Raw genomic sequence first — 14,410 nt, forward strand, 5'->3', positions numbered from 1 at the left:
TTTTTTTTTTTTTGAGACGGAGTCTCGCTCTGTCGCCCAGGCTGGAGTGCAGTGGCTGGATCTCAGCTCACTGCAAGCTCTGCCTCCCGAGTTTAGGCCATTCTCCTGCCTCAGCCTCCTGAGTAGCTGGGACTACAGGCGCCAGCCACCTCACCCAGCTAGTTTTTGTATTTTTTTTAGTAGAGACGGGGTTTCACCGTGTTAGTCAGGATGGTCTCGATCTCTGACCTCGTGATCCGCCCGTCTCGGCCTCCCAAAGTGCTGGGATTACAGGCTTGAGCCACTGCGCCCGGCCGTGCAGCTTACTTTTAAATGAATTTGAAAAAAGATCTATAAATATGTAAGAGAGAATGACAGAACAATTGTGGCTCAATACAGTCATATGTCACGTAATGATGTTTCAGTCAATGATGGATTGCATATCTCCACAGTGGTCTCATAAGATTATAATGGAGCCAAAAAATTCCCATTGCATAGTATTTACTATATTTTACCTATTTACTTATTTATTTTTCAGACAGAGTCTTGCTGTGTCGCCCAGGCTGGAGTGCAGTGGCGTGATCTCGTCTTACTGCAGCCTCAACCTCCCCGGCTCAAGCGATCCTCCCACCTTAGCCTCCCAAGTACCTGGGACCACAGGCACGTGCCATCATACCCAGCTAATTTTTTTATTTGTACAGACAAGGTCTCACTACATTGCCTACGTTGGTCTGGAACTCCTGGGCTCGGGTGATCCTCCTGCCTTGGCCTCCCAAAGTGCTGGGATTATAGGTGTGAGCCACTGCACCTGGCCATATGCTATACTTTAAATTGTTATTTTAGAGTGTACTCCTTCTACTTATTTAAAAAACAGTTAATTGTGAAACAGCCTCAGGCAGGTTCTTCAGGAGGTATTCCAGGAAAAGGCATTGTTATCACAGGAGATGACAGCTCCATGTGTGTTACTGCCCAGAAGACCTTCCAGTGGGAGAAGAGGTGGACATGGAGACAGTGATACTGATGATCCTGACCCTGTGTAGGCCTAGGCTAATGTGTGTGTTTGTGTCTTAGTTTTAGTAAAAACATTTAAAAAGTCAAAAAAAAAAAAAAAGGCCAGGCACGGTGGCTCATGCCTGTAATTCCAGCACTTTGGGAGGCTGAGGCGGGCAGATCACTTGAAGTCAGGAGTTCGAGACCAGCCTGGCCAGCCAACATGGTGAAACCCCATCTCTACTAAAAATACAAAAAATTAGCTTGGCGTGGTGGCTCATGCTTGTAATCCCCGCTACCCAGGAGGCTGAGGCAAGAGAATCGCTTGAACCTGGGAGGTGGAGGTTGCAGTGAGCCAAGACCACACCACTGCACTCCAGCCTGGGTGAAAGAGCGAGACTCTGTCCCAAAAAAACCCAAAAACCTTTTATAGTGTATTTTTACTGTACCTTTTCTATGTTTAGATACACAAATACTTATGATTGTGTTGCAGTTGCCTGTAATATTTAGCATAGTAACATGCTGTTTAGGTTTGTAGTCTGGGAGCAATTGGCTACACCACACAGATGAGGTGTGCCGCAGGCTATTCCATCCAGGTTTGTGTACGTATATTGTATGACGCTCATGCCACAACGAAATCATCTCATGACATATTTCCCAGAACATATCCCCATTATTAAGCGGCACACAGCTGTAACAATAATTGGTCCATCTACAGGAAGGGCAGAATGACATTCATTGTACCAACTTTTCTGTATATCAAAATGCAAAATGGCTGGGTTCAGTGGCTCACACCTGTAATCCCAGCACTTTGGGAGGCCGAGGTGGGTGGATCATGTGAGGCCAGGAGTTCAAGACCAGCCTGGCCAACATGGTACAACCCCATCTCTACTAAAAATACAAAAATTAGCCAGGAGTGGCTACAGAGTCCCAACTACTCAGGTGGTTGAAGCATACGAATTGCTTGAACCCAGGAGGCAGAGGCTGCAGTGAGCTGAGATCGAGCTGTTGCACTCCAGCCTGGGTGATAGAGAGAGACTCTGTCTCAATAAAAAAGGAAAAAAATAAAATAAAAATAAAAAAATAAAAATACTGGGGAGGCCAGGTGCAGTGACTCACACCTGTAATCCCAACGCTGTGGGAGCCTGAGGTAGGAGGATCACTTGAGGCCAGGAGTTTGAGACCAGCCTGGGAAACACAGTGAGATCTTGTCTGTATTTTTTAAAACATAAAATTAAAAAGAAAATCTGGGCATAAGTGTTTTTAAAATCCATTGTTTGGAACTCCCTCAGACAGATGGCCTGATGTTTGCACTGATGACAACCCAGTCTCCTCCAGCCCAGCCTGCCCTCTGCACTTCAGATCTAAGTGTCTGGGCCTGCTGGACGCCCCTACTTGGCTGTAACACAGACTCCTCCCGTTGGTTCACAGACAAAACTCAGCCTGCTTGCTTCTCCTGGTTCTCTTTTGCTATTTGAAGTCTCCCTTGACTCCTCACTCCCTTTTGCAGCCAAACCAGCACACAAGTGTCTTTTTGCTCCATTGATGGCTGTCTGTCCTCACTGGCTCCCACCCCCTGCCCGGCTCAGACTCTCACCAGGATGACCACAACAGCTCCCTACCTACTGTCTTCTGCTTCTCCCATCCATTCGCCATGGCAACCAGGGGGATTTTTGCAAATAAATTAAAAAAAAACCTGACCACATCATTTCCCTGCTTCTAAAGCCTTCAATGCCTCCCCACTGCCCTAGAACAAAGCCCAAATTTCTGAATGTGGCCTCCTGCCTTTGGCCTCTGTCCCACTCTCTGCCTGCCACAATGCCACTCCAAGTATTTGCAGCTCCTCAAATATCCAAGACTCCCTCTTGCCGCAGGGGCTATGCACCTGTTGTACCCCCACCTCTGCCTGGACACCCTGTGCCTGGTTAATGCACCTTTCAGGCTTCACCTGGCTCCTCCGGGAGGATGCTAAAGTGTGAAGTGTTTATAAAGTTGACAGTCCTGTAGCTGCTGATTATAGGTCTTTTTCACCCCACCTCACTGTGACCACCCTGAGGGTGGGGACTGTGTCTGAATTGCATCTGTGTCCACAGTGCCCAGCCCCAGGTCTGGTGCCCAAGGAGGAGATGCTTGGGGAATGGTAGCTGGTTCTCTGGACCTAGGAGCTTAAAAGTCAGGGCTCCAGTTCCAACTCTGCCAAGGATTCTCTCTGCAGAGTCGGGCCTCAGTTTCCCTGTCTGAATAAGGGGTAAGAGTTTCGATCCAGGTGGGCAGGCCCAGCATAGTCACTCCAGTTCCTGCAGTGCACTATCATGACCACCAGGTGTCACTGCCGGGCCACAGCCAGAAAGCCCATCTGCAAGCTGCACTAAGGGAGTTGGTTGGTGAAGTGTACATAGGAACCCTTGGGGACCTTGCCAGCAGTGAATCTTATTCCCACCTGTCCCCAACAGAGCTGTTCCCCCAACCCCCAAAGCCTCATGCAACCCCTAGCTCAGCAGATCCCCTCCCAGGCAAGCAGCAAGCAGGGGCAGAAATGCAGGTAGAAGAGGGGCAGGAAGGTGGGTGGGCAGGGGCCCTGCTACCTCTTGCGGGGAGCCCACAGGTGGTTCTGGGTTCAAGGACTGGTCTAGGGTGGCCAGGGCATCTTGCCGGGGGTTCTCATGAAGGGAAGGGACTGCCCAATCTCTCCCATCCCTCCTGGGCTGGGTGGTAAATGTGTTCCCAGACCAAGGGCCTCTGGGAGAGGCCACCAAGTAGCCTAGGGGAGGTAGAGGATCAGGCTCGCATGGGTCTACCTGACCCCAGCTCAGCTCACGCCCATACTGGCAGTATTAAGAGGCTCTGGAGCTACGGAGGATGGGCATGGGGTAGGAGGAGATTCAGGGCAGTAGGGGCCAGGAGAGGCTAAGTGGAGAGGTAGCAGGTCCCCAGAAGTCATAGGCAGACACAGGGGAAGTCTCGTGCAGGGTAGGGGGCTCCCACGGCTGTATCCATCACTGACCCCACAATCAAGAACTGAGAGGGCAAGGCAGGCACGGGGTGCCACCCACATCCTCACTAACTTGTGACTGCCAGGAAGTAGGGTGTCCCATCCAGACTGCATGTGGAGGGGGAGTCACAATACCACCCCCCAAAAAGAGCTTCCTAGTTGTCTCTCTCTTCTGAAGGAGTGTCTGCCTCCACTCTGTCCATTTTCCAGATGTCTCCCCTGTCAGTGATGGTTTCCAGATGCCCGTGTCATGGGGCTTTTGGGTACGGTGTGTTTTAGGGTCCTCATCTTTCTCCCACTTCTCTTGGGTGAGTAGATTTCTAGGCCCTAACCCGAAAATCCCTTCCCTGCAATGATCTCCAACGATTGTGAAGGTTTCTACTTTCTTTTCTTTTCTTTTTTTTTTTTTGAGACAGAGTCTCTCTCTGTCGCCCAGGCCAGAGTGCAGTGGCACGATCTCAGCTCACCGATCTCAGCTCACTGCAACCTCTGCCTCCTGGGTTCAAGTGATTCCCCTGCCTCAGCCTCCTGAATAGCTAGGACTACAGGTGCTCACCACCACATCCAGCTAATTTTTGTATTTTTAGCCCAAAACTTTTAGGCTGATTTTGTGTTTTGGTATTTTTTTTTTTTTTTTTTGTATTTTAGAGATGGGGGTTTTGCCACATTGGCCATGCTGGTCTCGAACTCCTGACCTCAAGTGATCCACCTGCCTCAGCTTCCCAGAGTACTGGGATTACAGGCATGAGCCACCGCACCCCGGACGATTGTGAAGGTTTCTAGGACCCCACATTAATCATGAGATTCTGGGGTGTGGTTTCCTCCTTCTTGTCCCCCTTCTCATTTACTCTGTCTCCTATATATGTGAGAGTTTCTAGGCTTCTCTTCTCATCCATCATGGGTCTCCTATGTATGTGATGGTGTCTAGGACCTTGTGTAAACTATAGGTCCTTTAAGTATAGAGAAGTCTAGGTCACCTGGCCTCATTAACCACGTTAAACGTGTACATAGCAGTTTCGAGGAGTCTCTTCACAGGCTTCGTGCATTTCCAATGTGTATGGTGGTATCTAGTTCCCCATCCCTTTTACTACGTGGCTCCTAGGTACCTTGTCATTTCTAGGCCCCTTTCCTAGGTCCCCTATCCCATGCTCCTAGGTAGATATTGTCTTCGTTCTTCCCTTTGTTCTGCAGACAAGGGAGCAAGCCAAGCCATTGCTGGGAGGGGGCTATGGAGGTAGGGGATGCAGTCTAGCCTGGGTCAGCCCAATCCACCCAGGAGGAACAGGCAGAGCCACCCTGGCCTGGAAAGGCCACAGAGGGAGGTGGAGACAGGGACAGAGACTGAGACAGAAGGCATGGGGTCTCCTGATAGGGCGGCCCTGCCTGGTTGGGAGCAACAAGATGGGGGAGGGAGTTGAGGCTGAGAATTGCCAAGGCTCCTGCCTGGGAGACCAGGCTGCAGTGGGGATGTGGATGGGGTGCTCCCACTCCCAGGGCCTCCTGGGGAGGGAATACTCTCTTGAGCACCTAGGGCTGAGAAGGCAGGAAGAGGCCAATGCCAGACCAGAGCTTACCCAGTGGCTCTTCTCACCAGGGTCTCCCTTGGGGCCAGGTTCCCCCTACAAGGGGAGAAAGAGATAGCAGCAGTGAGGAAGGGAAGGAGACAGAAAGGGGGGGGGGGGGGGAAAGAGGGAGGAAAAGAGAGGGGAGAGGGAGAAAACTTAGAGAAACAGACAGAAAGTAGCTTGTATTGGATACAAAGCAAAAACGAACTTCTTGAAGGCAACAGAAAATAATAAAAAGCAGCCAGAAACTGGAGAATATTTAACCCTTAAAATAAGGGAATGGCACTGGGTAAAATCCATATGCTTACACCTTTTCCTCAGAGGGTGCACCCCAGCCCCATCAGCCTGGCAAAACAGAGCTCAAGCAGAAAGTTTCAGTTTTATTGGCCTGAGGAGTCAGAGGTTGAGGTTGCCAGAGAAGCAAGAAATTGATGAGAAATACTGGGAAGCAGGGAGCCACAAGTGGGGGAACTAAATCTGTGTAAATGTTCCTTTCTAACACTTGGATGGTCCCTGGATTGCCCTATCACAGGGCAACACTCTAAGAAGCCCAGTGGGGGAGAACCAACAGACTGGTAGAACTGACTAAAATTGCCAAAAATTGCCCACCATATAGGAGACAGAGTTTTGAGTTCAAGTCCAACCAAGTTAGAGGTGCTTGTGAACACCTAAAGCTTTCCAGTGAAACTCCAGAACCGCCATGGCTTAGGAATAAAGACTCTATCTCAGGATTAAGGGATTTTTCCTAGGACTAAGAGCAAAACCAGAGATTCTCTCTGATAAAGCCTACAAGTAAGCCTCTAAAAGAGCAAGATGACCCATCAATAATTTAACTGTTCTAGAATAAAACTCAATACTCTTCAGGAGGTGCTAACAGAATTTAAAGTCTTTTCAACATATTATCTCCTTTGTCCAGTGTGCAACAAAAAATTACTAGACATGAAGACACAGGAAAGTGTGACACATATTGAAGAGAAAAATCAGCCAATAGAAATAGATCCACAGCCAACCTAGATGTTAGAATTAGCAAAAGAGTTTAAAATATCTATGATTAATATGTTAAATAATCTACTGAAATTGATATCATGGGTGAGAAGATGGGGAATTTTAGGAGAGATCTATACATTGTAAAAAAGAATCAAATGGAAATCCTGGAAGTGAAAATGATAATACTGGAAATAAAAAATTATCAGATGAAATTAATATAAGATTGGACACAACAGAAGAAGTAAACAATCAACTTGTACGTAGGCCAATGGAATAATTTAAACTAAAGTACAGAGACAGCCTGTAGTCCTAGCACTTTGGGAGGCCAAGGTGGGAGGACAGCTTGAGACCAGGACTTTGGGGCCAACCTGAGCAACACAGCAAGAAGTAAAGACATTTACTTTAAAATGAAAAAACAAAAACCAAACAAAAACACAAGCCAGGTGTGGTGGTGTGCACCTGTAGTCCCAGCTACTCAGGAGGCTGAGGTGGGAGGATTGCTTGAGCTCAAGAGCTCAAGACTGCAGTGAGCTGTGATCACGCCATTGCACTCCAGCCTGGGTGACAGAGCAAGATCCTATCTCAAAAAAGTAAAATAAAGAAATATAGGCCGGGCGCGGTGGCTCAAGCCTGTAATCCCAGCACTTTGGGAGGCCGAGACGGGCAGATCACGAGGTCAGGAGATCGAGACCATCCTGGCTAACACGGTGAAACCCCGTCTCTACTAAAAAAATACAAAAAACTAGCCAGGCGAGGTGGCAGGCGCCTGTAGTCCCAGCCACTCGGGAGGCTGAGGCAGGAGAATGGCGTAAACCCGGAGGCGGAGCTTGCAGTGAGCTGAGGTCCAGCCACTGCACTCCAGCTTGGGCGACAGAGCGAAACTCCGTCTCAAAAAAAAAAAAAGAAAAAGAAATATAAAGCACAGAGAGACAAAGATTTTTTAAAAAACAAACAGAACTTCAGTGACTCATGGGAGAAAATCAGTGGCATTCCAGAAGGACAGACTGGAGAGCAGAAATGGAAAAAAATGTTTGAGGAAATGTCGACCCTTTTTTTTTTTTTTTTCCAAATTTGATTTAAAAACAAAACAAAACAAAACAGACTTCTGGGTTCCAAAGAGCTTAGAAGTTGTTGGTCGGGTGCAGTGGCTCACGCCTGTAATCCTAGCACTTTGGGAGGCCGAGGCAGGCGGATCGTCTGAGGTCAGGAGTTTGAGACCAGCCTGACCAAAATGGTGAAACCCCATCTCTACTAAAAATATGAAAATTAGCTGGGTATGGTGGCAGGAGCCTGTAATCCCAGCTACTCTGGAGGCTGAGGCAGGAGAATCGCTTGAACCCAGGAGGCAGAGGTTGCAGTGAGCCGAGATCGTACCATTGCACTCCACCCTGGGGGACAAGGGCGAGAGTCATCTCAAAAGAAGAAAGACCTTCGAAGTTGTCATTCCATCTTAACAACAAGTGGAAAGTTGAAAAAACTGAAAAATCAATGACTCTTCTTAGATCTGTTGGAGAAGTGAGGCCATAGGCAAACCACTGCCCCCAAAGCCAGAGAGGCAAATCCAGACTATCATAGCTTACTAAAGCAGAAACCCACAAGCACAAACCTCCAGAGGAACCAGGGCCAGGATAGGAAAACCTAAACTGTAATTGATGAACTTCTAGAGGCTCAGTGTAGACAGGTCTTAGGGTTAAAAACTCCAGGGGGACCCAGTCATAGGCCCACATCCCTCCTTTGGTGAGTTTTACCTCAAGGAGCTCTACAAGGCCCTCACAGTGAATATCAGAGAAAAATGCCTTGTCCTTCCAGCAGGGAGAGGAGATGAGGCACCGTTTTGAACCATTCAAAGCATTCTCTTCTGAACAAAGCCTACCTCAGGAGAAACTACTTTACCAGATCCTAACCTGTTGGGATGATCGGACCCAACACCAGCTCATGGGGGCAATAAAGTCCGGCAGAGTCAAAGGAATGGGAAGACAGTTTGAGAGAGAAAGTGGGTCCAGGCGGCCAATGCAAGTATGGAGGCTGTGAAGGCCCTGAGCTCTGGGAGCCCATGCTATTTATTGGTGATCAAACAAAGAAACAGGTGGTGAGGATGTAGGGGTTGAGAGAAAGCAATGCATCAAGCACATGATTTACAGCTGTGACAGTTTAGCATTTTCTTTGCAGCATATGGAACATGTTCTGCTACTTAAGGTAATGGGAGTGCTAGAAGCAAGGAGCCAGCAAGTCTAGACACATTCCAGAGGCCACGAGGGGTTTTATGCCCTGAGCCCTGGATTCCATCCAAGTCACGAGGGGTTTTATGCCCTGGGCTTAGACTATGGTGCAGCAGGTAGCTTTCCACCCTTTAGCACGGAGTTTGGTGTTCCAAAGGCCACGAGGGGTTCTTGACCCTGGACCCCAGACATGTTCCAAGGCTCTTTTATGTTATGTCAGACATGCAAGCCCCACCTCAGCTTCTCTCCCAACATTCAGCTTTTCTCCCAACACTCACCAACCTGGAGGAGGTGAAATGCCCACTTTCAGCTCCCTCTAGTTTCCATGTGAAGGAAGGGAAATATCCAACTCTAACCCCCTCTAGACAACCTGTCCCACCTAAGAGGCAAAACAACCCCCAAACAAAAACAAAACAAAACAAAACAACAACAACTGAGACACACTGGTGAAGTTCACAGTCCAAGGGCACAAGCTCATCTAAAGACTGAGATCTAGGCTGGGTGCAGTGGCTCACACCTTGACTATGGCTTCACTTCTCCAACAGATCTAACCTATGGTCCTAGCACCTTGGGAGGCCAAGGTGGGTGGACTGCCTGAGCTCAGGAGTTCAAGACCAGCCTGGCCAACATGGTGAAACCTCAACTCTACTAATATACAAAAAAATTAGCCAGGTGTGGTGGCAGGCACCTGTAGTCCCAGCTGCTTGGGAGGTTGATGCATGAGAATCACTTGAACCCAGGAGGCGGAGGTTGCAGTGAGCCAAGATCAAGCCACTGCACTCCAGTGCCTGGGAGACAGAGTGAGACTCTGTCTCAAAAAAAAAAAAAGACTGAGATCTAATCATAGGACTCCAGAATACTTCCCTTCCCCTCATACCTTCTCACTACATTACTAAAGGCCTATCTACTGCAGTTCTTTTGCACAGTACATTATGTCTACCTTCCAGTGAAAAATTACAAGGCACACTAAAAGGCAAAAACACAGTTTGAAGAGATTCAACAAACATCAGAACCAGCATTAGATAATGGCAGAAATGTTCAGATTATCAGGCCAGGAATTTTTAAAATCTACGATTAACATGCTAAGGGAATTAATGGAAAAAGTAGACAACCTATAAGAAGAGATGGAGTATAAGCAGAAAGAAGGAAATTCTAAGAAAGGCCTGAGTGTGGTGGCTCATGCCTGTAATCCCAACATTTTGGGAGGCTGAGGTGGGTAGACTGCTTAAACTCAGGAGTTTGAGACCAGACTGGGTAACATGGTAAAATCCTGCCTCTACATTTAAAAAAATAAAAATAAAAAAGAGAAAAAAAAAGATATTCTAAGAAATAATTAAAAATAAGTGGTAGAGATAAAAAGCACTGTAACAGAAATAAAGAATGCCTTTGATGGGCTTATTAGTGGACTGGACATGGCTGAGGAAAGAATCTCTAAGCCTGATGATATGACAATGGAAACTTTCAAAACTGAAATGCAAAGAGAAAAAAGGCTGACACAATAGAACAGAATATCCAAGAACTGTGGGACAACTACAAAAGACGTAAATATGCATAATGGAATGCCAGAAGGAGAAAAGAGAAAGAAACACAAGCAATATTTAAAGTAATAATGACAGAATTCTCCCCCCAAAAAATGTCAGACACCAAAACCACAGATCTAGGAAGATTAAGGAACACCATATAGGATAAATGCCACAAAATGACATATACACATATCATATCCAAACTTCAGAAAATCAGGCTGGGTGCAGTGGCTCACACCTGTAATCCCAGCACTTTGGGAGGCCAAGGCAAGAGGATCACTAACGGCCAGAAAGACCAGTCTGGGCAACATAGTGAGACCTTGCTTATAAAAAAAAAAAAAAAAATGGTCGGGCGTGGTGGCCCATGCCTGTAATCCCAGCACTTTGGGAGGCTGAGGTGGGCGGATCACTTGAGGTCAGGAGTTTGAGACCAGGTTGGCCAACATGGTGAAATGCTCTCTCTACTAAAAATACAAAAAATTAGCCAGGTGTGGTGGCAGGTGCCTGTAATCCCAGCTACTTGGGAGGCTGAGGCAGGAGAATTGCTTGAACCCAGGAAGCGGAGGTTGCAGTGAGCCAAGATCACGCCATTGCACTCCAGCCTGGGGGACAAGAGTGAGACTTCGTCTCAAAAAAAAAAAAAAAAAAAAAAAATTAGCCAGGTGTGGCACGTGCCAGTAGTCCCAGCTACTCAAGAGGTGGAGGCAGGAGGATCCCTTGAACTCAGAAGGCTGGGTGACAAGAGTGAGATCCTGTCTCAATAACAATAATAATTTTTAAAAAAACTTCAGAGAGGTTGGGCGCAGTGGCTCAAGCCTGTAATCCCAGCACTTTGGGAGGCCGAGATGGGCGGATCACGAGGTCAGAGGCTCAGGAAGATCGAGACCATGCCTGGCTAACATGGTGAAACCACCGTCTCATACTAAAAAAAAATACAAAAAACTAGCCTGGGCAACGGTGGCGGCGCCTGTAGTCCCAGCTACTCGGAGAGCGGCTGAGGCAGGAGAATGACGTAAACCCGGGAGGCGGAGCCTTGCCGTGAGGCTGAGATCCGGCCACTGCACTCCAGCTCGGGCAATAGAGCGAGACTCCGTCATCAAAAAAAAACAAAAAGAAACAAAAACAAAACAAAACAAAACAAAAAACAAACTTCAGAGGAATGCTATAAGATAGAAATACTGGAACAGAGGCGCCGGGGCGCCGGTGGCGCAAGCCTGTAATCCCAGCACTGTTTGGGAGGTCCGAGGCGGGTGGATCATGAGGTCAGGAGATCGAGGACCCTCTGGCTAACACGGTGAAACCCCGTCCCTCTACTGAAAAAATACGAATACAAAAACTACCGGGGCCGGGCGCGCGGTGGGCGGGGCGCCTGTAGTCCAGCTTACTCTGGCAGGCTGAGGGCGCGGCGAGAATGGCGGGAACCCCGGGAGGCGGAGCTTTGCAGTGAGACCGAGATTGCGGCCACTGCACTCCAGCCTGGGCTGACCAGAGCGAGACTCCGTCTCAAAAAAAAAAAAAAAAAAGGCCGGGCGCTGGTGGGCTCAAGCCTGTAATCCCAGCAACTTTGGGAGGCCTGAGACGTCGGCGGATCACGAGGTCAGGAGATCGAGACCGCATCCTTGGGCTAATACGGTGAAACCCTTCCTACTTAAAAAATACAAAGAAACTAGCCTGGGCCCGACGAGGCGGGCGGCCTGTAGTCCCAGCTACTCGGAGGCTGCAGGCAGGAAATGACGTACCCGGGAGGGGAGCCTTGCAGTGAAGCTGACGATCGCGCGCCACTGCACTCCAGCCTGGGTGGCCAGAGCAAGACTCCTGTCTCAAAAAAAAAAAAAAAAAAAAAAAGAATACTGAAGAGAAAACTGAAGGAAAAAATATCTTTCTTGCAGAGGAGCAACAATAAGAATTACATCCAACTGTGCAGAAACCATGCAAGCAAGAGAGTGGAGAGTAATACACAAAGTATTGAGAGGACAAAAACACATCAACCTAGAAATCTTTACCCTGAAAAATTACCCTTCATAAATGAAAGGGAAATGAAGATTCTCAGACAAACAGAAAGTGAGGGAATTTTTGTCAGTAGATCTGCCTTGTAGGAAACATTAAAATAAGTTCTTCAGCAGAGTGCTTATTTTATTTTATGTAATGAAGTGTTGCCCAATTCTAGAATCACAAATAAAGCCAACTGGGAAAAAATAAAAGTAGTTCTTCAGAGAGGACAAAAATTATATGTCAGAAACTTAGATTTTTACATAAAGAAAGGAGGATCAAGGCCGGGCATGGTGGCTCACGCCTGTAACCCCAGCACTCTGGGAGGCCAAGGTGGGTGGATCACCTGAGGTCGGGAGTTCGAGACCAGTCTGGCCAACATGGTGAAACCCTGTCTCTAATAAAAATACAAAAATTAGCCAGGCAGGGTGGTGGGTGCCTGTAGTCCCAGCTATTCGGGAGGCTGAGGCAAGAGAATTGCTTGAACCCGGGAGGCAGAGGTTGCAGTAGCAGAGACTGCACCACTGCACTACAGCCTGGGTGAGACAGCAAGATTCTGTCTCAAAAGAAAATAAATAAATAAATAAATAAAGCCAAAAAAAAAAAAAAAAAAAGCAGAAAAAGTGTGGCAGACAGAAATAGGAACAAAGAACAAGGACAACAAATAGAAAATAGTAGCCGGGCATGGTGGCTTACACCTGTAAATCTAGCACTTTGGGATGCCAAGGCTGGTGGATCACAAGGTTAGGAGTTCAAGACCAGTCTGGCCAAGACGGTGAAACCCCATTTCCACTAGAAACACAAAAATTAGCCGGGTGTGGTGGCAGGCACTTGTAGTCCCAGCTACTCAGGAGGCTGACGCAGAAGAATTGCTTGAACCCGGGAGGCGGAGATTGCAGTGAGCCGAGATCGAGCCACTGGACTCCAGCCTGGGTGACAGAGCAACTCTGCCTCAAAAAATAAAAAAGATAAAAGCAAATAGTAATACGATAGCTATTAACTCAATTATATAAATAATCACTTCATTTATTTAGTTATTTTTTATTTTACTGATTTTTTTTTTTGAGATGGAGCCTCACTCTGTCGCTCAGGCTGGAGTGCAGTGGCGGGATCTCGGCTCACTGCAACCTCCGCCTCCCAGGTTCAAGCGATTCTCCCGCCTCAGCCTCCTGAGTAGCTGGGATTACAGGAGTGCACCACCACACCTGGCTAATTTTTGCGTTTTTAGTAGAGACGGGGTTTCACCATGTTGGCCAGGCTGGTCTCAAACTCCTGACCTCAGGTGATCCACCTGCCTCTGCCTCCCAAAGTGCTGGGATTACAGGTGTGAGCCAGTGTGCACAGACTATTTAGTTATTTTTTAGAGGCAAGGTCTGGTTCTGTCATTCAGGCTGGAATGCAGTAAAACAATTATAACTGTCACCTTCAACTCCTGGGCTCAAGCAATCCTCCCAGCTCAGCCTCTCAGGTAGCTGAATCTACAGGTGCACACTACCACATCCAGCCAATTTTAGAATTTGTTTTATAGAAACAGGGTCTCATTTTATTGCCCACTCTGGTCTCAAACTCCTGATTTCAAGTGATCCTCCTGCCTTGCTTCCTGAAGTGCTGGAATTACAAGTGTGGGCCACTATGCTGGGCCTCAATAATCACTTTAAATGTCAATGGCCTAAATACAGCAATTAAAAGATGAGAATTGTTAGAATGGACCGAAAAACAAGACCCAACTATATGTTGTCTACAAGAAACTGACTTTAAATATAACCACAAAACAGGTTAAATGTAAAGGAATGGAAGTTAACTGGGCATGGTGGTACATGCCTGTGGTCCCAGCTACTCAGGAGGCTGAGGTGTGAGGATTGCCTGAGCCAGGGAAGTTGAGGCTACAGTGAACAATGATTGCACCACTGCACTCCAACCTAGGTGACAGAGAAAGACCCTGCATCAAAAAAAAAAAAAAAAAAAAAAAAAGGAAAGGGATGGAGAAAGATATAGCATGCTAACTCTAATCAAAAGAAAGCAAGAATAGCTTTAATTCTAGAAAGAGAATTAATTTTAGAAAGAGAAGATTTTAAGTCAGGCACGATGGCGCACACCTGTAGTCCCAGATACTTGGAAGGCTGAGGCAGGAGGATCACTTAAGGCACTTCATTCACTGTGTGCCCA

General features: G+C 47.4%; 1 protein-coding gene across 8 annotated transcripts in view; it reads right to left on the bottom strand.

Annotated features, from left to right (window-relative positions):
* The window catches only part of EMID1 (EMI domain containing 1), a 55,389-nt gene that overhangs the window by 11,079 nt on the left and 29,900 nt on the right, over nt 1–14,410 (bottom strand). For 7 of the 8 annotated variants that reach the window (XM_017855542.1, XM_017855543.1, XM_017855544.1 and 4 more), the window contains exon 14: nt 5,536–5,580. The exons of the other annotated variant lie outside the window; for it this stretch is intronic. In XM_017855542.1, the coding sequence (XP_017711031.1) occupies nt 5,536–5,580 (45 nt within the window). The remainder of the gene's footprint in view (nt 1–5,535; nt 5,581–14,410) is intronic. 8 annotated transcript variants of the gene reach the window in all.

Source organism: Rhinopithecus bieti, unplaced genomic scaffold (genome assembly GCF_001698545.2).
Source record: "Rhinopithecus bieti isolate Rb0 unplaced genomic scaffold, ASM169854v2 scaffold_36959, whole genome shotgun sequence".
Classification (NCBI taxonomy): domain Eukaryota; kingdom Metazoa; phylum Chordata; class Mammalia; order Primates; family Cercopithecidae; genus Rhinopithecus; species Rhinopithecus bieti.